The following is a 26,670-nucleotide window of genomic DNA, read 5'->3' on the forward strand; positions in this document are numbered from 1 at the left end:
TAAAATTCTCTAAGTTTTATATATAGTCCAACTGATCTTTTAATATTTTTTTAAATTTGGGATCCCTTCTTATTCTGAAAATAATATAGAGAAGAAATTAAACAAACCTCTAATATCTAAAAGTGCCAGGTTGGTTGGTGAGGAGAGGGAAAATAATTGTAACAGTAGGAACAAGAAGAGACCAAGGAGATACTTTTAACAAACAGTCTAAGAGAGCTTCCTTAAAATAGACTTTGAAGATATTTATAGAAACTGAGAGAAGGAATGTCTTCTATTCTATTGCCAAATCCTGTAGCTGTACAATAATGTGCAACAGCATGTAACACAGAATTCTGTTTTGATAGGAAGTTTCTTTAGGAGTGACTGGACCCAAAGAAAAGAAGCCAAAAGTTACAAGTTTGTTAGCTTGAAGGTATCTGTGCCAATTAATGAAGTCAAACCGCTTTCAGTGGCTGTAAATCACTTCAGAGGAAGGAAGGAAAGAAAGAAAAAAAGAAAGAAATTGCGCTGTCTGTATTTTGCTGTGATGCTACATTGTCACACATCAGCATTTTCTTTTCATGTATAAATGAGTTTTGCTGTGGTCCATATATTTCTTCCTTAGATAAAAGATACAGAAATGAGGAAATTAGACCAAGGCAAGCAAATGTAGCTTTTGAAGATGTCCCTGTCCTTTCTGTAGATTGTAGTGTAGAAGGCAATGGGATACTCTCATGTCTGCATTCCTTTGCCTTTGTTCATGTGAGCAGTGGTAAGATAAACAGAAATACTTTGCAGAACTTTCATTGTGTGGTTAGCAAGCCACAGGGCTTATTGTGCTTATTCTGCTGGTCTTTTAAAGTGAGCTACTGACAGGGGTTCCTTTAAGGGGTGCTGTCACAAGCTGCCTGATCCAAATAAACCAAAGCAAGAGATAGTTTGGATATATCTCACATAATTCAGACTGGAAAACTTTTCCTTTTGAGGCCGTGTTATATGCATTGCTTCTTCTTTTATGATACTGCTTAGATTATGTCTTTATTAGTAGAAGGCTAAAATTTTTTGTGATTTAACCTTTTAAAAGTAATTAAATATTTTGGCAGGGAAACACCTTCTGCAAGAGAATCTTCACATATATTTTGTTGAAAAAATGCAGTTGTCTGAATTATTTATTCCATATCACTTTCTGGTTAATAAGTGTAAAAATTCATTTGTTCCTACATTGTTTGACAGACTGCCATTACCAGATCATAAGTTTATGGGCTACTGGAAAGTCGATCAGCCGGGAAATGCACAAAAGAAAATGTTGTGTCCATCAGAAACTCAAAAAATAGATGTAAAGGTTTGTCTTTTAAATGATTTTTTTATTCATATAATACTGGTTTTATGTATTTAATTTCTTCAGGAAAAAGAGTGTATACAAAGCATGGTCCTTGACACTTCTTCTTGTAGTTTTTACACTGACTAGAAAAATTACCATTTTTGTATACCTAACTTTCTCAGTGTAAGATGTACTTGAAAATCAGTAAGCTTGGCCAGAAGTTCTTGAAAAGAAGTATTATTAAGGATATTGAAAATACCTTATCTGAAAAAAACCTTGTAGCTGCTTTGGATTTTTGGGGGTGGCCAGTTACAGGCCTCAGATCTCAATTTTTGACTAAGATCAGAGACTGAAAAGAAAGCTGTTTTCTGCTTCTGTTTTGCCTGCTGCTGAAGTCTTATGGGTCATTGGCACAGGCAAATTTGCATCTGAACCTTTGGTACAATTTGATCTGCAGCCAAAGTTTCTAAGTCATTTTCAGTTCTGAGTTCTTGGTTTAACTTCAGTAATTATTACTCCAGTGAATAAGGAAAAATCTGTACTTCTAATGTAGTGTATGGGTGAGATTTAAACTTTATGTAATAAGAAATTGCCATATAATTTCTTTGAAATAAAAATATTCTGGTATTTTCCTTGTATGAACTGTGTTTTATCAGTACATGATATCTCCTCATGCTACTAAATCATAATGGTTCCAAACCATGGAAAGACAAAGAGGAGAGGCACAAGGTTTCTATACTGTAAAGGAAATGGTAGTGTGGACATTCAGAGAGTTTATAGAAAAGGCATTTCCTTTTCCCTTTAATTTGTTTCGTAATAAATAAAAAAAATTTAGTAGTTTTTTATTGTTAACAGTATTATAGCATGAAGAAGACTTCTGTATTTTCATAAAGAATGGGGAGTGAAATATTTTAGGAAGCCCTCATGGTTATTATTTGTTTTAGGGCCCTGTGTACTTAAATATTCAAGGCTTTCCAGTGGAACGACATGAAGCCAGGTCCATCAGTTTCACAGAAGAACTTGCTTTTTGGACACTGCCTTTAGATGAAATTAACTTAGTTTGTGATGTCACGGTAACAAAAGGTACAGTAAGAAAAGCTACTGACTTTTGTAATGATCTGCAATGTTACAAAGAGGTGAGATGTCCTGGAGATGAGGAAGGACTGGGCTGTTGACTTTGTAAGTGCTTACCAATAGCCAGTGAGAGAATATAAAAGGGCAATATGAGGGATTTCAAGTGTAGTAACAACACTCCACTGCATTTACAGTAGTGTATATTTCTAGATATGCTTGCAGTAGAGTATACAAATAATACTAGGAATTGTAATATTCACATTCCTAGGAATAATACTAGGAATTAAAAATATGAAGTATAGGAGTGAACTATAGGAATAATAACTTAACCTTTTTCCACTTTTTTTAAAAATACTAGGTGAAATACAAAAATAATACATTGAAATCAGTGCATAATTTCACTGAATCAGTGGTAATTGTAATGCGTCTGTCTCAAACTAAGAGAAAGATGTGTGATTGAAGTAGAACACAGCTACAAAATTACAAGTTTGTTAAATTTGTGTATTCAACACTGCATTACTTGACAAAAACAATTCTTTGACTTTTCATCTCTCAATTCAGTTTTAATACAAACCTTTTAACTTAGAGAGTGCTGTGCTTTTTTCCTCTGTGCTCATACTGATTCTTCCTCATTGGACAAAACCTGCCTTTGTTACCTCTACAGCTTATGTCCCAGAAGCGCACCATTGGGAGTATTAATAAATGTTTTTAGGGTTCATCATTAAGCATGTATTGATGCCTTAAGTTTTTAGCTTTTATGTTTTTCAGACCCTGTACTGCATTAGTGTATAACCCTGAATTCCTTACAGAGTGTTAGTAAGCTCTCTTCACATTTGGTCAGACAAAACAATCCTTCCAGGCCTGAGAACTGAAGTCATCATCAGGTCTGAAAAGTATAAACAAAAGTAAACGGGGGAGGAGCAAACTCGGGGAATGTGACTTCATTACTTGAAGCTGTAATCGGACAATTAACCCCTGATATGCAAATAGACCAAACTTATATCTGTCTGAAAAACTTGTGACCATTGTCCATCTTGGGTATAGCCTCTGCAGGCTCTTGCAGTGCCCAAGATTTATCTGTTAAAGCCCTTTAATAAATACCTACTTTATTCTCTAACTCTGTCTAGCCTCTGTTTTAGGTAGCCATTCCAAGGCACCAGTCTAAACATTATTATGTATTATAAACAGATCTTTAATGATCAATACTGGAATGCTGCTCTTTCTACTTGCAGTCCAGTGTACAAATACATTAGCAGACTTTCATGGAAACAAACCAGAATTTAGGTAGCTTTGTATTGATTTCAAGAATTGTCTGAAATTATTCAGGAAGGTAGTTTATATGCAAAGTTCTGAACAACTTTTGCATTCATCCTATGTTTAAATACATAGGATAAGATAGAGAAAGAAGAAGAGGAAACAAAATTATAAACCAGCAAAATCAGGTAAATGTACTGTCTTGGACTACTTGTTTAGAGTTAATAGTGTTGTGGCAAGGTTCTGCCTGTTAACATTTAGTTAATATCAAGAGATCATTTCTCTTTATCTGCCTTGTCAACAGTGGTAATTTTTCAGTACTTTTTGCTGTATCATGTCAAGTTTATGACATATCTATTTCCAGAAGAGAAATGCAAAATGTCAGTAGACTTTCACTATTTTGTTTTCTTATTTCAGAAGAGGAACCTGAAAACGTTCTTTATGTTACTACATGCAATCCCGTTTCCTTGTACTTCATGAACATTTCTAGTAAGACTGGATACTTTGTGGATCTTTATGACCTCTTCCCAAGAACAGTTGGAAGTGTCTGGCAACCTTTTGTGACTGCAGCACCACTGGGAAATCCACTTAAAGGTCAAGTGGTTCTACATGAAGAGGAGGTAAAAAAAATTAAGTTCCAGCTAAATGTTTAGTCACGAGCAAAGTAGTGTCATGAGGGTATGTCACTGGGGACTCTACCTCTATAGACTGGACAAGGCTACCTCCTACTGAATCTTCTCTCTTTTACTGTACTTTTAGCTTGGGAGTTGCCTTCAGCTTTAGTTTTTAAATGGAGATTTTCCTCTTTCCTCTTTAGCTGGACCATGTCCTCTTCCATTCTTGAAGCTGAGTTCTACCTGCTTATCTTCTCTCACTGGCAGAGGGAGGTTGGCTTTATGGGAGAAAGGAGGAGAGTGGGTCAAGTTCAGGAGTTTCGGTCAAACTGCATGTGTTTGCAAAGTACAGAGTAAAGTGTTTTATGCAAACTTAAGTTCTGCTCCAATCTTGTCGCCCTTTTACTTCTCAACTAGTATATAAAAGAGATATTTCCTGAGTCACCAAGTCAAATGTGGCTTGTATTTGCTCCATATTTGTTTTGTGAATCCTTGTATTTCTTCTTCTGTAACCTGTGAAGTGTTGAGACTAGAAGGAAGACTAGGTAAGCCTTAATATCAGCAATGCAAATTGAGAACCACTGGCAATTTCAGTGTTGGTTTGACTCAAATCCTTCTTTAAAGACAACTATTGCATACTTTGCACTTACCTATACCATCTGTGAGCTGATTGTAACATTTCCAATTCAAAACTTATTTGCCCAGTAATGGGAAGAGACAACAGTGTGTACCAGGCTGCTGCTGTTCTATTTTTAGCATTAATAATAGTTTATTTCGCTGCCTACCAGTCATTGTGGTTTGACATGGGCATTAAATCTATCATTATTGTTGGCTGGTTTTTCCTTGCTTTGAATTTTTTCTGTCGATTTTTCAGTAGGTGAGAGACTTCAATCTAGAAGAACCTTTCCTGCATTGAGTTTGGGTGTTAATAGTTTTCAGTCATTTCTGGTATACCTGCAATAATGTTGTTCCAGGAACATTTTTCAAGTGTTGCTGCCACTTTCTGGTGTCAGATGCTGCAGTTAAGCTCAGTGTCTTATGAGAAACCCAATTCTTCTGCCTTTGGTAGAACTGCCTATACAGGTGCTGCTGCCTAAGGGATACTTTCCAATGCAAACTGGAAACAGTAGGATTCTGAGGTTACCTGCTTGTTGAACAGCTATAGAAATACCATTTGGGCTATTTTGAGGTTCACATAGCATATTTTTTGGTTCTAAATAATTCTTGGCTTCCTTTGGTGAAGTTGATGCAGGAAACTAAAACAGATGGCAGTCTGTCTTGTATCTAAGAATGTTTAGAACGTCTCACACTTTTTAATATGAAGCCAGCAATATTTTTTGCGTTCTAAATCTCCAACATTCCTACCGTTTTGTATTTAACAAAATCACAGTAGCATCTGGTGTCAGAAATGAAGGTTATTCCGTGAAGCTTTAGGTAGTTATCTCAGAGTCTGGTTTTGGCTGTCCTCATGGAATATACCTTTTAGTGATGGTATGATATGATACTTTTTCAGACTCTGAAATAAAACTTGTTCTGTAGAGAAACTGCGGTAGTTCTGTGTCCCTTTCCAGATTACTTCAGTCGTGCTGTAACCTCATGTTTTACTCTGACAAAGCTTAAATATTGCCAGTCTCTGACTTGCCTTTCTTGGCAAGTGCTACAGGTGAACACATCCTGTCTGTAAAAAAGCCTGTTTGACACTGAAAATAATACAGAATTAAAATATTCTGAATGTTTTGCATTATCTTAGGACTTTTAAAATATTTTTACCATTAAGGCAGACCTTATTCACTGTTTCTGTAAATATGTTTCATTTAATTACAAACTTGTTTGCAAAAAGTCCTTTTCTTAGGGCACCATTTAAAAGGAATTTTAGACTTCTTGAGAACTTAAGCAAGCAACTTAGGGGAAAAAAAGAAGAAAAAATATTCTCTTGTATGTTGCATGCTTGTATCCATGGACTACATTGGTAATTTATTTGGAATTGGTTCTTAATTGAGGCATTAAAACATAGGTTAGACGAGTGCTGCTGTTGTAGTCTTCACAGCCACTGCTGTCCTATCAAGTGTTAGGATGTCTAGTTCTCACTGATTCACAAGAGAGATTCTCAAGCAGTGTAATTTTTCCACCTAGAGCTTAGGTTTCATTCCTAACTCTTCCTGCAGTGGAACCATGGAAAAATCATGTTCTCTGTGTACCTGTGAAACGAGGTGGATGTTGCTGTGTATGAAATTTAATCCATTATTATTGATGTTAACAGGTGAGCATATGGTCTAAGATAATCATCTGGGTAACTTCTGTATTTGCTAGGATAGAGGTGACCTGAAGAGCATTTAATCTCAGCTAAAGTAGAACATGTTTAATTGCCCTCTGGAAGTGCCTCTCTCTTTCCACAGAAGGAGGCTTGGCATACAGTCAAGATGCCTACATTGGGGTATACTAAGATCACTGGCAGGTATAAACTCAGAACCTGCAGCATTCAGATGTTAAGAAAAGTAGACTAGTGGCACATCTGCATTTTGAGCAAGGCTATGAGAGTTGTGCCTAGGTGCATCAAACAAAACAAGAAAAACTAATTATATAAATAATATATTTGATGCTTTAGAAATTCATCTGTGTTTAGTTGCAGAAAGACTAAGAAGTATTAACAATATTTGTAGAAATAAGAACTTGCATTTATTAAATAAAAGGGCCACTTGACAACTGCTATTTCATAATAATCAGTATAACCCATTAATTAGACAATACCAAAAGCAGCTTTTTCAATTTTTTTCTTTTAATAAAGGTCTTTGGAGATTAATGTTTCTGACTAAGTTATAAAAAAGAACAATTTTAAATGGATGATAACCTTATTGGAAAATATGAAATGATGATATTGTGGCTCTTCAAATAAGCTTGTGTGTTTTATCTTGTTCCCAGATGACATCCATTTAGATTCAGTAGAGCCCTCCAGTGAAATAAAATGAAAAATCACCATTTCTTCCTGTCCTTTTAAATTAAAATTTACTGAAAGTAAACTCCTTGGGGATTTAACTTAATGGCACAAGTGGGAGATTTATCTGATTTTAAGCCACATTTACATCTTCTTGGAAGAAAGGGTAGATAATTTTATTCCTCATGGTGGCCATTGGTCTCAGTGTGTGCAAGCTGTTTTGACTCTTTTTGTTCAGACTAAACTCATAGACTTTGAAAAGACTGCAGAAATCTCAAGTAACTTCTTTGTAAGGTGGGAATTGCATTTATATTTTCAAAGTAGCAATACCTCTGCCATCTGTGCTCCTCACAAGTAGTTCAGGGTCTACGCTTATCTCCTGCTAAAGCTCTGTGCCCTCCCTATGCACTTTTCTTTCTGCATCTATCACATCTACTGCTCAGAACAACTACTACAGACAGAAAAGAATTTTCATAACTTTTATGCATTATTTCATATGGGGTTGTAGGAGCAAACTGAATTGATTTGCCCATAAATTAACAGCACATTTCCAGGATTTTTAAAAAGCAATTTACTGTGTTGAATGGCTACAACTGGACAAACAGAGTAACCTACAGGCTACCTCAGGGAGCACAACAAGCTTTGTTCAGGCAGTGTCCTGCCAGCATCGTTTAAATCTGCTTTTATCTTTCTTGGTCAGGAAGTGGGGTGGGGAGGGAGGGAAATGCTTTTCCCTGTCCCACTTGCTGCTGCAGTTCTGTCAAAGCTCTCTCCTAACAAGGGAGTGAGGGAATCTGTGGCACAGAAACTGACAGAGATCTACCTCACTCACCACATGTAGGAGACAGCAACCATTTTTTAAAAGACTTCTTTTAACAGTTTGTGATCTGGCCCTGATGGACAAGTGAGTATCTGAATATGAAAGTACCAGAAACATAGTAACTTCTGTAACATCTAGTCCCCATGATATTCTGATGTATATCTTCAGAAAAAAGGGTGTAATTTCTTATTTTCTTCAAAAACTAATTCTCATCTTTTTTTGATATTGTGTAAGACTTTCCTTTTCTATGAGTACACCTTATAGTAAAGGTCTGCTTATATAGAAATGTTTGCACCTTCTGTAGAATGCTCATTTTCTATAAGCACAAAGCTTATACCACTACTCGTTCTCAAATACAGTAAAGTCTCTCAAATCATCTGAAAGACACTACTTGCATTAATTAAACACCAGTAATCTATTTGCATACATTTCCCTACCTCTGAAGATGTGATGGTTTGAGCCCCAAACCATAAATTCTTGCAACAGACTTTTTCCAATTGAACCTGATGAACAGTGTATTAATAATGTTTCTATGTGTTCCTGTTATTTACAGTGTCAGGGTTGTTATGTGTCTATCACTGAAGGGATCCTTGAGTAGCTCTAATAGAAAAGGTGGGGCAGGAGGCAAGAGGATGTATGATTACCCTGCCAAGCTAAGGATCAGCCTCAGTCTGAAGCAGTGTGTTTGCAAGCTTGCTTGCTCAGGACATGAACATCGAGGACAGAGCAGATAAAAACTGACAGTGAGTTTGGGGAGAAGAATACAAGAATTTTAAACTGAGTTACTTGCACTGTCCCACTCTGAAACTTCCTCAAGCTCTCCCCTCTGTCTGCAAAACCATAAAGAACAACTTCCCATACCAGCAAAATGAAGTCACAGCCCTGTTTGGTTTAAGAACTTTTTAGAGGAAAATGCTGGCTAAAATAAAAACAGCAGTAAGGAAAGGGAAACTTTGCAGTAACTAAAAATAAAGGCACACCACTTCACAAGATTGGTTATTGCATCTGTCCAGAGTTCGGAATTCCAGACATTGGGGTCGGGAGGTCGCCCAGAGGTTACTTTTCTCCCAGTCAAGAACAAACGGAATTGCACACCAACATCTTCTCCCAGCCCACTTGAAGAGTTGCCAGAGCTGCTCTTGGATGTGCTCACAAGTGACGCAAAAATCTATTCTTGAACACAGACAGAATATACATCAGTCACTTAGCACAGAAGGAAACCATTAACATCAAAAGGGGTGGAGTAGAGAAGCTTTTTATATTACCAACTGGTCTCATAAATTTAACACTAAGTGGAAGAATGTAATTGATTTGTATGTGTTCTTTAGCTCACGTGGAAGGCTAATGCTGTTTCAGAATTGTATAAATGAAATATGGCAAAAAACCAAAATCCAAAGCAAATGTCTTAGTTTTTTCCTGAACCACATTTCTATAATTTTAGTTTGTAATACATAAGCAAGCTTCTTTTTTTGGAAATATTGAACTTGAAGTGAAATTTCCAAATGCTCCAAATAACATGATATTTTAAATACTTTACCATATTTAGCTTCAAATTACTGTCATTATTAAAGTCAATTCTCAAAAATATTTCTAGTGAAAGTATGAAGAGTACCCGAAAAGAACAAAACTGCTGTGACTCAGATTGTTTGTATTTGTTTTATTTAGGGGAATTCGTGGGAATTTATGTTTTACTTCCTTAACGTCTATTGTGCGTTATTGCACATGTTGTACGTAGGCAGTTTACTTTTAGTAAGTCCTTGCAGAACCTAATGTCCTTGCAGAACTGGATGTTTCCTTGAATGGCAAACAAATAATTGAACCCAAGGCTTAATTAACTTATTCCTTTGTACCTTTTGAATTTCATTTGATGCAATTAAGGTTGTCCCTGACTATTGTCTTGAATTCTTAGTTAAACACGTTAGGAGCAGCTATACTACTTTGCAAAAATAAATGTTTAAAAAGCCCCCATCATTTGACAGCATGTGTTGGCCCTTGGGCATTGAGTAACAAATGAGAAATCAGAAGAAATTCAAAATTTAGCGCACCATATTTTCACGTGATACGTGGAGATTTGCACCATCCAGTCTGCTTCTGGTCTCCAGCTTTTTGAGTTGTCCTGCTGTCCTCCAAGAGCTGTCCTACCTCTGACACTGTAAGCTATCAGAGAGTGCAGGCCACAGAAGGATTGTCACACCCTGGGATATTTAATAAAGTCCACAGTATCAGAAGTATGAACTTGGAGAGAAAGTACTAAGCCATTTCTTCTTTCACCAGTTTGTCACCTTCAGTGAGACTTAAGCAATAGGTCCAACAGAAAATTGGTAAGAAAACATTAAAACTAAAACGAATTATTTTAGTGACTTGACAGAACTAATTGGTATGTCTCTTACCTGTAGCTCCATCTTAGACATGTAAGCCATACTAGTCCAGTTCCTAGAGGTTTTACAGAACTGAATGTGAGGTGTATAGATAAAATGCTGTGGAAAAACTGTAATATCATTCCAGCCCTTGCATGTACTTAACCTCTTCAGTTTGGTTTCTCTATGAACTTTGAAATGGACCAAGAAAATCCAGCTTACGTTTTGCAACAAAATCTAGATCATCTTTTCAAAATATCCTAAGTGGCTCGAGTTGCAAAAGTCCTTCAGACAGATATGTTGTAGTCTCTTAAACAAGCTTGAGATGTACATGGATCTGCTTTTCATTTACAGAGCAATGTTGTGTTGTTGCTGGATACAAACAACAGTTCCCTTCGCCGACTCGTACTCTCACCAGATGCTCAAGAGTCTCCTAAGAGAATATCTTGGTGGAGAAACAAAGAAGAGACGGTGAGGAATAGCACCTGCCCCTATTATACTAAGTTTTTTTAAAAGTAAATGTCAGTATTGGAAAAAAGGATCATTAAGTTTTTCCTGGTTTTACAGCCCAAGCGTTTGTTTACTGTTATGTATGTTTAAATGTCTTACATATAAAATAGTATTGTAATGGAATATTGCTATAAAAAATATAAATAAATTTCCTGAAAATATGTGTCTTTAAAATATCCCTTTTTAGGACTAAAACTGGAAAAATTGAACATTTTTTTACAATGAATTATGTCGTGAGCTCAGTTATGATACAAAAATAATAATGAGCTCAGTTATGATACAATTTATAACTAGGAACAAGGCAAGCTAGATAGCAATTTGAGAGGTAATTAAAGCTGTGTATTCTTCTAAATAAAGGAAAACAAACAAGTACACTTTCAGAGAAGTCAAGGAAACTCACTGGGACAAATCTAACAAACACTAATTGTCCTATGATGTATTTTTATATAGAGCAACTACAAAATGTGCCGAGAGTTTTCACACAAAAACTGGCTGGTGTTCTACAAAGAAACAGGGTGAGAGTAAATTATGTCCTTGTATTCAATTGGTTTATATCAGATCTCCTTGTGTAGATCCCTATCTAATTATTCTTTTCTTGGCTTCCAATTTTATAGAAACCACCTTATTGTACTGGATGTATTGGAGGGTCAAACTCACACCATCTCACTTCCAATCAGTCTGAAAGCTGTTTTCCTGGTGGCTGAAGACCGGTGGCTCTTGGTGGAAAATGAAACAAATAAGTTAGTCAGCCTAGTTTTCTTGATGGCATTATTTCTTGTTTGTGTCTCATTTGTGTTCAGACGTTTCACTCCTGGTCTCAAACTTGGTTTTTTTTCCTGTTTGTGAGACTGACTGGACTTAAAAAGTGGGTGTTTTAAGATGCAGATTTGCTGTGGTGAAAATGCGTGTAGACTTTTAGAATAGGAAAATAAGAGGATATGCCAGCCTGTGAAAGTCTAGACTAGTTTTAATCACATGTGTGTTAGTATTAGTTTTACTGATGTGATATTGATCTTTAGAAATCAGAATGTTGGTGGACCTGTCTCTGGAAATACAGACATGTTGTCCAGAGTTAGCACCTGCTTACTTTCATGGTTACGTGAAAGCAATGTTACTCTGCTGTCTCATTTTTATAAATGCAGAGCAAATGAAAGTGTGTAAATAGCTACCAGAAGACAAATCTGCCACTTGCTGGCCTACCCTTTCCTATCTCACAGATGTCTGGGAAATTATATTTATTTTAGCAAACGGTGTTGATAACCTTGTTTATATAAATGTAGAGTGTTTTCACTGTTCCAGAAGATAAAAGTCCTTGTTTAGAGTGACAAGTGTAATCGGGAATTATTATAAATGTGTGTATTTTACAGGAAATTTCTTTTAACCAAGCGTGCCCATATGGAAGCTCAAGACAATGAGGTGTGCCAGCTGCATGCATTGAGTGAAGAGCCAGCTGACACGGGATTTGGCTTAACAACAGGTATGGAATGCATACTAGTTCCATTTTTTGTTGTTCTTTTTGTCATTTCTGTTTGCAGCTGCACAAACAAGACCCTTTAAAGATCTGAGTAACCATCTCTCTGATTCTGTTTTTGCCCCCTTATCATGTTTGGTTAATAATATCAGCTTTTCTCAAGGCATGGCACATTCCATGCCAAACTTTTAAGTTGTTTGAATAAAGCATTTTTGTTTCATTGTAGCATTCAAGACCCTCAGTCATGGACTTCCAGCAAACAGAGAAGCATGTAGAATGGGAAAGGAAGAAAGATGACTGGGCAGGAATTAGAACAGGAATAGAAGGGAACAAATATACTAATGATTCCAGACTGTAGACTGTTGCAGGTCTGCTACTCAACTCAGATGAGGTAGAAAACACTTCCCAACCCTTAGAAAAATACAAACCACCTACTGTTAGAACAGAAGTCTCTGTAGTTCTGTTGTTTCTGTAGTTCTGTTGATAGTGTGCAGGATACCATTGGTGCCATAACGCTTGTGTTAAAAGGTAGAGGGAATTTGATCAGTAAAATTCCCAGATGGTGCTAGGCATTGAGGCATATCTTAGTTACACAGTAGGGAAGAAATCTGCAGTGGTTGTCATTCTGCCTGGTAGATCTGTCTGTCTTCAAAACTGATAGCATTTGATCATAGTGCACGAAATCTTTAGTCTGCTTGGTTTGATAAGACTGGAAGCGCATGTGCATCTCATCTAAGAGTTCACAGGTTTTGGTCATTATGTATCAGAGAGACAGAGGAAACAAATAGAGAAACCACTTTATATCTCTTAAAGAAGGAACAAGTTTTGTTCTGGTTATTGTGGCTAGCATAAATAAGAAAAATTAGATTAACACAGTGTAAACATTTTACAAACAAATGTTATTGAAAAAAATAGGGCTTCGTTTACATAAACAGCAGCCAGGTGGATACCAAAAACTAATCATAGCCTAAATATTCAGAATCCTTTTTAACTCCTGTACAGTTTACTCTACCAACTTATCAAGTACTATCAGAGCACAGTAGTTTCCTTCCTCTTACTACCTTATTTAGAAACCATTCTGGAGTATCATTCCTCACATGGATAGAGATGTTATTATAATTTCCAGTCTCAAAGTATTTGTGGGCAGTTTATTGCTGCATGCTTTCTGTGCTATTTTTATTCTTTGTTATCTTGTTTCTTCTCTTCCAGTCTGAAATGTTATCATATCCCCCTGTCCACCTTTTTCCAAATCATCCAGCAAACCCCAAATGTAACATCTTCAGGCTGTTTTTGTTCTTTGAGGCAGAATTTGTGATAAGAGAACTAAAAAAAGGTAGACCAGTGTGGGTTTACTGCTGACCCAGACCAGTTATCCTTTGAGGGAGGAAAGATTTTCTCCCATGGTCATGTAAACAAGATAGACTTGTGCCCATCAAAGTGGAAACAGTGCAGAGCTAAAGATAGCAATTCTGACTGTGTTGATAATTTGAGGCAAAGTAAAGGGCTCTCATGGATGCACAGAATAAAATTGAGTATTTCTTAGCTTAAAGACAAAGAAAACCAGACCATTATTTTTACAGGAATGCATTACAAACAACATTATTTAAATTGCAAAGACAGCAAGAGAGTCACCAAGAAATGTCACATTGACACTTACGTGTTCAAACCTATGTTTTGCCTTGTGGTGCATTTGCATTATAATAATTTTCAATGAGATCACATCATGTTCTGTTCTATTTCATAGGCTTCCTGCCTCATTTGTACAGTAGAGGGCAAAATTAAGTGGTATAAGCAGCTACAAAGCTAGTGTTTCCTGATTTTAAGTACTTGACTTTACAAAAATAGGATTACTTCCTTCTCCTCTGTGTTACAGTGTAGTATAATCAGATCTTCTGCTTTTTAGTAATTTTATGCTCAAAGTAATAGCCAATGTTCAGTGCTCAGCAGTCTTACAGTTAATATTGTTTTCTATTGCACATCTGGATTTAATGACTTTCATTTTGTTTAATTTTATCCTGTTTAGTGTCAGAACTGTGTGTGCCTCAAGCAGTTTCAACTGACCAGCTATCTTCAGAAAACCTCAGTGCAGCTGTGGGACAAAAGATCAGCTCCCCCAACAGGATCTTCTCAGATGAGCATAATTATGCTACTATTGTTATTGGTTTCCCAGACCTCTTGGTAAATACTCAGCATTATTGTACGATGGAATAATATGATCTCATTTATTCTGTAACCCATTAAATACCTGTTTACCAAATGATTTGGGATGAAGGGAATGACAGCAAGGGAAGAATTCATGTAGTGTATACCATTTTTTATGGTAGTCCAATCTAGAGGGATGTCAGTGGTTTTTTAGGTTATAGGAAATGGCACAATACAATGTCTAGCACAGACAAAATTAATTTTTGGTAAGCTCTGAACACTGCCGACTAGAGTAATACTTTTTAAATCATGTGTTTTTGCAGTTTTTTAATTAAGCATAACCTCTGAGAAAAAGGATCAATGTGAACTTCTTGCCCAGTTTGAAGCAGGTAGATTAAGGAAAAAGAAAAAAGATACAGAAAATTATAGCAAAACTATAAAGCCCCTTCACTACTGAATAATGTATCTAAGTGTAAATACTATATGTAAGTGTGCTCACTGCCATGACACAGTTAGAAAAAGACCAGAAAAGAAAGTAAAACTCAGCAGTCTAATGACCAGGGCTGTTGCAAGGAGTAAAGACAAATACAGGAAAATACAAGCAGTATGTTTAATTCTTTGGACTTTTTTTTTTAATAATTGCTGCCTAATGGTACGTAAAAAGGGTAGTGATTATAGAATAAATAATTGTATGTCATGTTTATTTGATAAATTGGGGCAAATTAGAAAATGTAACTGTTAACAGACATGCATTTTGGAAAAGTCAAATGACAGAAGAAAAATCTTTGCAATCCAAAATGATTCAAAAATATGTTCTTGTCAATAAGACAGTCTTTGCAATTAGCTTTTGAGTTTTCCTTGGTTTTATATTACCAGATGGTTTATTCAAGTTTTTCATATTGCTTACAATAGATGTGAGTTAATTGCTGGAAAAGGGAGGTGGCAATTGTGAAGGAGCTGCACACTTCAATACTAACACACTAATGCAGATGGTGAAGCGTTTTTTGCTCTGCCTGATTTAGAGTGAGGTACCATCTTTCCTCATATGTAGTTTTAGATATCCATGTGAATTTCAAAGAGAGCCTGATAAGGGTGCATGTAAAAGTGATGGGGTAAAACTTCAGATTCAGTATTTAGTGCTGGTGGTGCAGGTGTTTAGTATGAGCAAGGTATCTGAGTTCTTATATGTAATAGAATTGCTCAGTTTACCGAGCACTGAGACCTTCGAGATGATTTTTTTTGCCAGGCTCTTTCAACCATAGTGGGAGATGAAGTCAATGGCTTTCATGTGGAGACCTACACTTAAATCTTTGAACCTGGAGCTAAGTCTCAGCCCTGTTGCTTAGCTTTGAATTAATTACTGAAATATCTGTATTTATCTTTATTAGTGGAAATCTAACAGTTTTTTACATAATTTGATTCCAAAATAGGTTATTTCAATGCTTTCTGTTCCTGGTTCAATTAAAACAAAAATGTCAGTTCAACTTTGGATCTTCAGAGCATCTTGGTGCCTAACACTCGTGTAGATGTTTGTTAGTTTTCACCCCATAGGAGTTTTTGATGACAAAATAATCCAGCCATTCATTGTCATGTGGTAGCATAAGAAATAACCACAATATCCACATTTTATTTGAAATTAAATAAGAAGTGGAACTTTTCAAGAAGTGTTTCTTCTTAGATTTAATAATAGTAATGTTTTCTTCAGTAGATACCTTCTCTTTTACAGTCTCCCAGTGAAGTGTATAGCTGGAAAAGAAACTCCTCTCTGAGTCACAAGCGTGCTTCTCCTTCTGATCCACTTTATTATGGAGCCCAGAGGAAAACAGGAGCTGCAAAACAAACCAATTGTGTTACTTTATTGGCTTCTAATCAAATAGTCCGAATTTTAGCACCTGGAGATGTGCCTCTGAAAGACATTTACCCAAAAGGTAAGAGGTTCATATACTTGTGCTGCAACACACTTGTTTTTTGTTTTGTAATCTGCTACCACTCATTAATTTTTCCAGAATGTTCGTAAGAGCAAGTATTTGAGAAGGAATGAGTGTAGTTGCACTTAGTTTTAAAATTAATTTAAATCTTATTAGCATGCTGAATTATACTTCTGAGGAATTAACAGGTTTTCTACTGTGGATATCTCAGTAGATGGATTTCCCTCTGTCTGCAGAGGAAACCCAATAATAGAATATGATCATTCCAGTTCAGCAGTTGGCCCTCACCAGTATTTCTAGCTTCTGCTCAGTATCATCCAGAGATGCATGATAAACCTGTTGTATGAGTAACTCAGAATTCTATCCCCAGCAGGGACAATAGGAGAGGTTTTTTTGGAAATGCATGTGAGCCTGTCCACTTCTTTGTCTTTCTCTTCATACTTTCTCAATATTTGCACTTGTTTTGCTGGGGATGTTGTAGAGGACATCCCTGCCTCAAGCTTTCAGTCTCCTTTTGTTCTATCTCTCAAACTGTTGTCTACAAGTTTATCTGGTTCCTCTTTGAATCTATGTATCTCCACAACAAACTCACAAGTTCATGATTTTTTGTGATCAATTGATCTCTTAGCAGGTTTATCACATGCCCCTTGTTGTAGCATGGCAGTCTTGGGAGAGTAACAGTTCTGCATTCACCTTAACCATCACCTTCATGACTTGGCAAAGTCACTCCTGCCTTCTCTCCAAACTGAAGAGACCCAGATTATTTAGTTCTTCTGCTGTCCAAGAGAATGTTGCATGAACAGCTTTCATATGCAGCAAAACCGTTCTCTATTTTGACATTAGTAAAGCAGGTGTAGACTACAGATCTTTAGACATTTTTGTGCTGCTGTGCCAAGCTTTCTGTTATCATTATAACTTTAGCTTCTTCAGCCAATTGCTAAAAATATACCAATTAGTGCTAAATAACAGCATTTGTGAGTTTTGCATTAATTACCTTTAGGAATCTCCAAAGTTTACTATCAAAAGAGAAAATGCCCAGAATATTTGTATATTATTTCATCAGCACAAGAAGCTATTCCTGATTTAGTCTCTGTATGAACTCTCTGTCCCAGAATAAGCATTTTATTCCAAATTAACTCAAACAGAATGAATGATCTAATCTGCCTGTCCTCATTTAACACAGATCAACTTCCCTATACAGAGAAACCCTTTTATTTATTACCAAGAGGTTAAAACATTTACTTGACTAAAGAAGCCAAGTCAAGGATATCAACAGGGTAGAAAACTTCAGTTTCCTTCTTTTGTAACTGAAGGAAAGCTTACCTCTTAAAAAGATTAAACTTAATAAAATTAGTTGCAGTTAAAATCTTCAAACTAATTATACAACTTCAGGCTGTAATCTTCTCATACTTTATAAACTGCAGAAGGGTCAGACTGGGTCACGTTTTTTCAGGCCTTCACAGAAAAAAAAAAAAAAAAGGTATCTGAATCTGATGTTTTAGAAGGTAAATCTTCTGAGCTTTTGTTAAAATTAGTTTACTGATTTGGAAGTGGTGGATGTATCTTCCCTCAGTGCTTCCAAAAGATACCTAAATTGAGATCTTGACTGCTATTTCTAAAAGCCTTTTAAGTTGCTGTTCTATGTAACACCTTGTATTGCTAAGTTAGTATAATTAAAAACCAGGGGACATTCTTCATGAATCCAGGATACCAGTAACCTGAGCATATTATCAGTCTGAGAATTGGCTTCTGTCTGACCAAGCAGTTTAATTGTTTTGCTCAGCTGTGATGAAATATATTTATGAGTAGGGATTGATAGCTTTAAATGTATAGAAAGTTGTATGAGGTTTGTACAGTGCCTTATGGCCATATTTATGTTGAAAGATTTCATGCCTTGAAGGTCATTATTATTGATTTTTCTTTTCTGAATGTTGTTTTAATTTATGAATTTAATTTTAACTGAATTGTGTTTAATATAACCTTACTGATTCAATTAAATAGGACCTGAGCAAGACTCCAGGTTTTCTGTACCGTAGCCTTTTTCAGGACTTCTTCAAGACATTTCCATTTATCAATTAATGGCTGGACTTTCTAGTAGAGGAGAAGCTATGAGGGAAATCCTACGGCAACCTCTGCTACTCAGCATGTCATGAAAAAAATTGAAATACTAAGTAACACTGAGGTAACAGTGCTGATGATAGTAGTTATTATTCATGATACGAAGGATTTACCATGAAGAATTACGAGAGACTACAATTCTGAATCAATATAACAGATGAAATTCAGTATAGGTGAATTTGTAGGAGATAGGAGAAAGAAAAAAGTCCTAATTCTACATCAAATAAGATGGGGATGATGAGAACATCTTACTAGCATTATTTTGCTGTCACAATAGATGGTTTAATTAAGATAACAGTTCAAAGCTCAGGAGCACTTGAAAAAAGCAAATCAATGTTAAGAATTACTAGGGAAGAAGCAGAAAAAAGCAGAGAACCTCTTTGTGCTGTTGTACAAATCCATGTGTCCTTAACACTGTTCAATTTTGGTCCTCAATCTCAAGGTGAGTGGAGCCTGAACTGTGATAAGTTCAGAAAAAGACAACAAAGATGAGCAAGATTGTATTGGCCAACCCTCCTACTTGTGAAGACAAGATCAGGAAAGGGACATATGGTAGAGTTCTACAAAAACTTGTATGGCATGGAGATGTGGAAAAAAAAAGACGATTTTGCACTCACTACCTGAGTTAGGGAGCAGCTAATGAAGCTATTAGGAACTTCATCAAAACAAACAAGACATAGCTCTTCATGGAGTACTAACCTGTGAAACTGCTTCCCAAAGGATATTGCAAATGCTGAAATGACAATCCAAAAGAAAACTGGACAAACTCCAGGAAAGTTAACTAAATACATAGGCATAAAAACATAGACACCACATTTAGTTTAAGAAGCCCCTAGATTGGAACTGGTTGGTGATTTGAGGAAAATATCATGTGCACTTGCCTGTTCTTACACATTTCAAGCATCTAACTACTCCTGGAGACAGGATACTAGATTAGAGGGACCTAATATTGCCCTTGTAATGGCACAAATATTTCCAGATGAAAAAGAGAAGCATGTGTCTTTGTGCTCACATGGAAGGTGAAATAAAAAGGTAGTAGCCCTTATGATGCTTGTTTGAGATTCTGTTCTTGCAACCTTCTATGCTGGGCTGTTGTTTCTTCTGGAGTTTGCCTCTCAGTCTCACTAACTGACAGAATATTTGATTAAATACCCATTTAACTGCTACCAATTGCTGCTTAACAGTCTTGGTCCCTTGAAATTCACTGCTGCTTATTCCTAATTGTGCTCCATTGTTTCTGTATTGGAAACCTGTAGTTTCTTACCTATGAAAGTTGTAGCCTTCCCTGGGAGATGATAAAGTGAAGCAAGGGCATCCTGCTATGTGAAATCAATTATGTGTAAGACCCTTGAAGTTCATGCCCTATTGTCTTCTGTTGCCTTTGAGAAGTTGTTTTATATTTTTGATTTTGTTTCCATATCTGTCAGATTTTCTTTCTCATCTTTTTGGACAACTGGTCAGTTTTGGCATACAGCCTTCCGTTTCTATTAATAACTCAAAGTACTCAGCCAAACTCTGGCATACTCCAATATGTATTACTGAAGCTGTTCCAGGAACAATAAGCAAAGGAATAATTGCCTATATGTTTTATTGGAACTGTAAACCAAATGATAGTTGTATTTGAAAATAAATTATAACAAGTAATAATTTCCCCAAAGACTGCCAAATGGATGTATGGACACAAAATATAAACTCAGACAAGAGATCATAGCAAAATCCAGCAAAGAAGAATTAATGTTTATTCTAAAAACAAGACTGTAGCAATGAGGGACTACTTGAGATCAAATATTTACTCGGATTCTTAGCACTTCCTATAGATGAACATAAAATAACAGACTGTTACTAAGTGTGTATCTTTATAAATATGACAATAACTGGAACAACATGTGGTGTAACACACGATGTTACCAAAATAGCCGTGACACATCATCTGGTCCACCTGTTTATATAAGGACAGGATGACATGTGTCGTCTCTTCTTAATTGATGTTTGTCAAACAATTGGCCTATTGCGTTGCTTCACTCTCTTTGTATGGGAAAAGCTTTTCATGGTCTCCATCTTTTCTTTCTCTAAACAAAGCTGAATACCTCATGTCACCTTCACTCAGGATGATATTTATTTCTTTATAATAATCTTCTAAATAGGATTGGATGTGTTTTTAAAAAAAACGCTCTGTTTATTAAAAAAAAAAAAAAATCCTGGCATTTGTCCTTATAACCCATCTGTTCTGAACACTTTTTCATCCTCAGGACTATTTCATGTCACAGAATCACGGAATGGATAAGTTGGAAGGGACCACTTGAGGTCATCTGATCCAATCTCCCTGCTCAGCAGGGTCCCCTAGAGTATGTTACTCAGGATTGTGCCTAAACAGTTTCTCTCCAGGGAAGGAAACTCTACAAGCTCTCTGGGCATCCAGTTCCAGTGCTCCATCACCATCACAGTAAAGAATTTTTTTCTCATGTTCAGGTGCAACTTTTTGTGCATCAATTTCAGGCTGTTGCCTTGTCCTATTCCTTGGTACTACAGAGCAGAGCCTGGTCCATCCTCTAACACTGTCCCTTTAGATATTGACAAACACTGATGAGATCCCTTCTCACTTTTCTTTTCTTGGGGCTGAGCAGGCCCTGGTCCCTCAGCCTTTCCTCATAAGAGAGTTGCTCCAATCTCCTCATCTTTGTAGCCTTCCACTGGACCCCCTTCAGGAGCTCCATGTCTCCCTTCTGAGGAGCCCAGAACTGAACATTGTGTCTGTTTTCCTTAAAGTTTGATGTCTGGAGCTGTGCATAGACGTTTTTCTCTGTCAGGCTTTGACAAAAGAAGAACAAACTGCGCTTGTTCGTGTCTGATGTTCATGTTTCATCGTCAAGATTCTTGACTGCAGTTCTGGAGCCTAGCCAGCAGTTCTTGTATAGAGTTTAAACATTTGATTGCCTTTTTGTCCACTTCCTACTCTGCAATCCTTTGTCTTTTTATTGTCTTTAATTTGTTTGATTTGTGTTCTTTCTCTAATTTATTAACTTAATTTTTAATTCTTATCCCACAGAGAATTCCACTCCTTCTAATTGAGCATCTGCCCTTGTTTTAGAGCTTCATCAGAATTTTTAATGTGTATCTTATTCTTCATTACTAACAAAAGAGAGAGAGCATATTTTAAAACAGTAAAAAAATCTAGGTGAAACCAAAACTGGTCTTTGGCCCACAAACCTGCCTTTGTCCAGACCTTTTCCCCCTGTTTCTGATGTTTTTGATATTCCCATTTGTATGAAGATGAGTAAAGTCAATAGATGTGCTGCTGTAGGCATGTATACTATAGATGTATAATTACATTGGATATGCATAAAGTGCTGCTGTGAGTTGTTCTGTGTGCTCCTTTGAATATTAGATCTCCTTATGGTACTGATCTTACTGGTCTTTTCTGTGTGTTCTCTCTGCAAGCATGAACACTTCTGCAGGTAAGGTCAGACTCCTTCCTTTCAAGGAGGTGGAAGATATGTTGTTTCAGAGGAAAATCTAAACTTGTTTTCATCTTGTGACAATGATATTTTGTATCCATGCTGGGCAGTGCGATTCAGTCTTGTGGTTTCTTTTCTGAAAAACTGCCTCAATTTACTCCACGCAGATGAAGGTCAATCCAAACTGGCAGCCACTTCTGAGCCCAGGCACAATGTACTCGTAAGTTGGCAGAAGCCAGTGTAGGCACACAAACACAAATTTATTTCTGAAGGAAGGACCATATATTATTCATTATATTATATATTATTCATATATTATTAATTAAACTGTCCATAAAAACAATATTTAATACTTAATAGTCTAGGGCCTATAAGTTATAAAATCTTTGCATACTGAGAATCTGCCTCCAAAAAAGAGTGGTTCGATTTCAGGGAGCAGTGTTTAGGTTAGTATTATTGAGAAGTTTTCAAGTGGAAGTCATAAACACAATGTTTTGAAATGTTCCTGAATATGCTTTTAAAGTCAGATATACAACTGACATTCTCTTCAGTGACAGATCAAAACAGTGAGTTAGAGATTGCAGTAATGCTTGAATAGTGCTTTTGTGAGCAGTGCTATATTTGTGTGTAATTTTGACATTTGCCATACAAATACATTGTTCTTTTGTAACTGTGACTGTCTGATTACTCACTGTTGTAATAATAAAACAATTCCTTATTTGCAAGTTATATTCCTTTCTTGAATATGAAAGCATATCATTTTCTGACAGGTACTGTGTAATAAAATGCTTAAATTTAATCTGCTTAATGCAAATGTAATAACCAGTTAATCATGCAGCTAGAAAATAACATGTTTGTTTGTTTTCAGATGTCACTCCTCCACCAGCTGCTGGATACTTGGAAGTGACAGATCTTAATTCAAAGAAAATCAAATACATTGCAATTCCTAGGTAACTGATTTTATTGATTAGAGCACTGTCATCTTAGAAGAAGAGCAAAGAGAATTTAGTGTCTATTATTACTTCAGGATAAGCAAATATTTCTTTTAATGTCAAACGTAAGACTAATTCATACCTAGTGTAAAAATCTGCTAACATTGCAGTATATTTTTGTCAACATTATGTATCTGTTTTTACTAGGTACTGCTGATGAAAACGTAGCAATTAATTAGTAAATATGAAAGGTAGCTTTATCTTCTGATTTTCATTTCCTTTGTTCCTACCTCCTCTTCCATCCACTTTATTCTCAACTCTCTTTCATTATAGTTTGCAGTCTTTATTTTCTTTTCCTTTTTCTCTATCTTTTGGATCTGGGAAAGACAGGCAAAATGATCCAGTGCCAGGTGTTAGGAAACTGGGAATCAAGTTCTAGTCCAATATAAAATTCACTTTGAAAATAGATTGAGCTTTTTTGTGGTTCTCCCTTTGGAAAGTATACATTCCCAAGTATCTTGCATGATACACAAATATCTTGTATGATAAATTAGAATAGCCAGATTCTATGGCTTCTCTTTGGTTTTAACATCTGTCTCTCACAACTGTAGAGAGTATTTGCAAATATTTTATTATATAAAGGTATGTTTTGGTCCAAAATTGTCATTTTCTAATGTAATAGTAGTAAAGATTTTTGTTTTGAATGGCACTCTTTCCATTTTGCATATTTAAATAGCACATGCATGAAAAACACAATTTTTAAAATTCTATTCACTTGATGTTGATTTTGGAAGTACTTATTTAAATTCATCCTGGTTCATTAATAATCTGGGAAAAATTTAATTAATAGAAAATTATTATTGCACCATTCACCATTTATGATTGGTCCATTGGCCTACATCTCACACAGTCATTCAAAAATTTAAGATATTACCATAAAAACAGCAAGTAACTTTATTTTTCACTAGGATTGTATAGGAAATAACAGAAATTACAAAGCCATATTTTAACATTAGGACCCTGAAACTAGCATTAGGATTTAAGATGTGTATGGCAGGTCTGTGCAGAAGCCCAGTCAAATGCTGAGATAACTCTTTCAGTTGAGTTAGTACATGGTGGTTTCAGTCATAGGTAGCATATATGTTGCTCCTTCTTATATTTTTGAAAATTATTAATTTTGCCATTAGTGCAGGTTGCCAAGTCATTTATGTATGTAATTAACAGTACTGGAAAATGCATAGATTTTTCCCTCCATTGTCTAAATTTCCCTTCATATTATTACTTATTACTCTTTCAGCAGTGAATTTTTGATAGCAGGCTGACTGTTTTAAAAAGTGCTACAGTTCTGTGTACATAAAGCTGTATGATCATTAGATGAGTATTTAAGTCCTAAAATTTTATTAAAGATCTAGAGAAAGGTGTTACTTCAAGTTGATGGAAATATATTTTCCTCACTGCTCAGATCATGTTCTCTCTATTTCTTTTTTAGTTTTATATTTTTCTGAAGCATCTTTTTACTTTTTTTTATTCATAATAGTTGGGTTTTTTTCTAAAGATGGACTACTTTTAGATAGATTAGATACAGCAGTGTATCTAAACTACAGCAGTGGTTTTGGCAGCATGCTGCCTTTCAGCCTGGTGTTTCATACTGCTTCTTGTACAGTCAGGTGTCTTTTGGTTATGGCCAGTTTCATTAATGGAAAGTTTCTGTTAAAATAGTGGGTCTACAGGGATTGGTTATAGTCTCTCATGAAATGAGGATGTAATTTCATTTAATTGTTGCCTTAACTGCAGAAATACCCATCCCCCTTTTAATTGCAGCTTCAAGAAAAATCACATTGATTCTTGTTTTTCAGCTCACAGTCTCTCTCTCCATACACATCTTGGCTCTCTAAGATCTCAGATGCTGATGCCCTGCTGGCACCACTGGGCAAAGTAGGTTTGGTTACAGTGGACATGGGAGGAGGTGTGAGGCTTTGGGAAACTGGGCTGGAAAGCCTCCAGCAGTCACTGCAGGAATGGAGGAACATGATTGGCCAAGAAGATGGTCGTCCTGTGCAGGTAGGACTTCACAAAGCTGAACTGGAAAATGTAACAGAATGAGCTATGGATGAGTTTTTAGCTGGGAAAGGAGTTGAGGGGAGAGCTGTGTTGAAAAGCACTGTGAAGTAGAAGTGCACCTGTGAGAAAAATTTAATAGACTTCTTCCCTGAAAAAAGAGGCACAGTAGCTTAATTTAAAAACATTTTGTAACCCCTGTAATTATGGTTTCTGACAGACTCTTTGTTTTACACTGTTTGTATTTTTGCCAAATTCCAGTGCAATTAAATGCAAATAAATTCTTTATCTCCTACTGATTTTTAACTGTAACTTTCAGAATGTAGAATAATGAAATTAATTTTTAAGAAAATTATGTACTTTTCCAGAGTTCAAATTCCTGAGAAAAAAATACTGGGGTTTTACTTCGAAAAAGAAACTTGAAACCTAGGTTAAAAGTGCCTTGAATTCACAGTAGAGCCTTCAGCTAATCTTAATAATTCTCCCAGCTGAGCAGAGTTGCAAGGATCTCCATACAGCCATGTTCTAATGTGGAATGTTAGGTAGATGCTGAAAATACACAGCATATACATGTATGGTGTGTTTGTGTGCATGTATGTATATATGTGTGAGTGTTAATGTATTGGCTAATATGTGTGATCACCATTGCAACACAGAGGGAACAGTCAGGACTGTTCAGTTGCATCTTTAAATAGAATGGGAAAACAGAATGACTCTATTCTTAATTAGATCTCTCTCTGGTTTTGGTTGGGTTTTTTTGTGAATGAGATGTATTAGGCCAAAATGTATTTTACTTAATTTTCCCACTCTTAGCTCCCTTTCTACAAGATGTTTTGTGGTTACAGAGACTTGGGCAAGAACTGTTCTTTTTACTGGACCTCAGCAAATGCCATTCATAAATGTCATGAGAAAAGGGAACTGCTACCCAGTAGCACCTTTGTACTCCACACTCGTGGCTTTGCCAGTGCAGTAGCACTAGCACCATCTTATGGTCAGATATAGTCGGTTTACACCATCCCAAGGAGTTTTACTAGTTTTAATAGATATTTTTTCCTTTTTCCTTTTTTTATTTTTTAAATAACTCGATATTTTATTCAACAATATTACTATATTGTCAATAATAGCCAACAAATTATTAGACAATACTGGCTTGGAAAGTACATGCCATAAGAAAATTTAAGTCATTTAACTAGAAATCTCAAGAAACCATTTGAAAGAAGGCTAAGAGGTTTTCCCACAGTCACTAAACAGTTTTCAAAATGTGCTGTAGAATTTCTCTCCAGTGACAGCATGCCTTGCTACTAAGCACACTTCAGGGTAAAGTCTCCTTAGAATATCTTTCTTTTTTTCTGTGTCAAACTAGTGATTTGTCAGAACTGAAATGATGTGTTCTTTTATTTGTGCTAAGGGGCTGGAACAGAGCCTCCTATGTGATCTTCTGACTTGCATGATTATCACTAACTTCTGTTTCCCTACTTTACTTTTTCACTTTGCTTTGAATGAGGAGATAATGAGACCTAAGAAGCTTTGTATGCAAAGGCATGGCAGAGCAATAAGAAATAAATTAGGTCTTTTATTTTATGTAATCTCCAATAAGATAATAGATATGTAGTTGCTGTGTAAACTGTGTGCTTTGCTAATTGGATATGAAGGGGCCATCACCTTTCCTACTTAATTTCTCATTAGGTCTAGACATAAAAGCAGT

General features: G+C 36.0%; 1 protein-coding gene across 1 annotated transcript in view; it reads left to right on the forward strand.

Annotated features, from left to right (window-relative positions):
- VWA8 (von Willebrand factor A domain containing 8) overlaps nucleotides 1-26,670 on the forward strand; it is a 182,847-nt gene that overhangs the window by 117,676 nt on the left and 38,501 nt on the right. Inside the window, exons 27-37 of the mRNA XM_014890712.2 lie at nucleotides 1,213-1,321; nucleotides 2,245-2,383; nucleotides 4,046-4,248; nucleotides 10,706-10,822; nucleotides 11,312-11,376; nucleotides 11,476-11,601; nucleotides 12,229-12,338; nucleotides 14,356-14,510; nucleotides 16,201-16,402; nucleotides 22,844-22,925; nucleotides 24,764-24,968. Coding sequence (XP_014746198.2) covers nucleotides 1,213-1,321; nucleotides 2,245-2,383; nucleotides 4,046-4,248; nucleotides 10,706-10,822; nucleotides 11,312-11,376; nucleotides 11,476-11,601; nucleotides 12,229-12,338; nucleotides 14,356-14,510; nucleotides 16,201-16,402; nucleotides 22,844-22,925; nucleotides 24,764-24,968 — 1,513 coding nt within the window. The remainder of the gene's footprint in view (nucleotides 1-1,212; nucleotides 1,322-2,244; nucleotides 2,384-4,045; nucleotides 4,249-10,705; nucleotides 10,823-11,311; nucleotides 11,377-11,475; nucleotides 11,602-12,228; nucleotides 12,339-14,355; nucleotides 14,511-16,200; nucleotides 16,403-22,843; nucleotides 22,926-24,763; nucleotides 24,969-26,670) is intronic.

Source organism: Sturnus vulgaris, chromosome 2 (genome assembly GCF_052056855.1).
Source record: "Sturnus vulgaris isolate bStuVul1 chromosome 2, bStuVul1.hap1, whole genome shotgun sequence".
NCBI classification, from domain to species: domain Eukaryota; kingdom Metazoa; phylum Chordata; class Aves; order Passeriformes; family Sturnidae; genus Sturnus; species Sturnus vulgaris.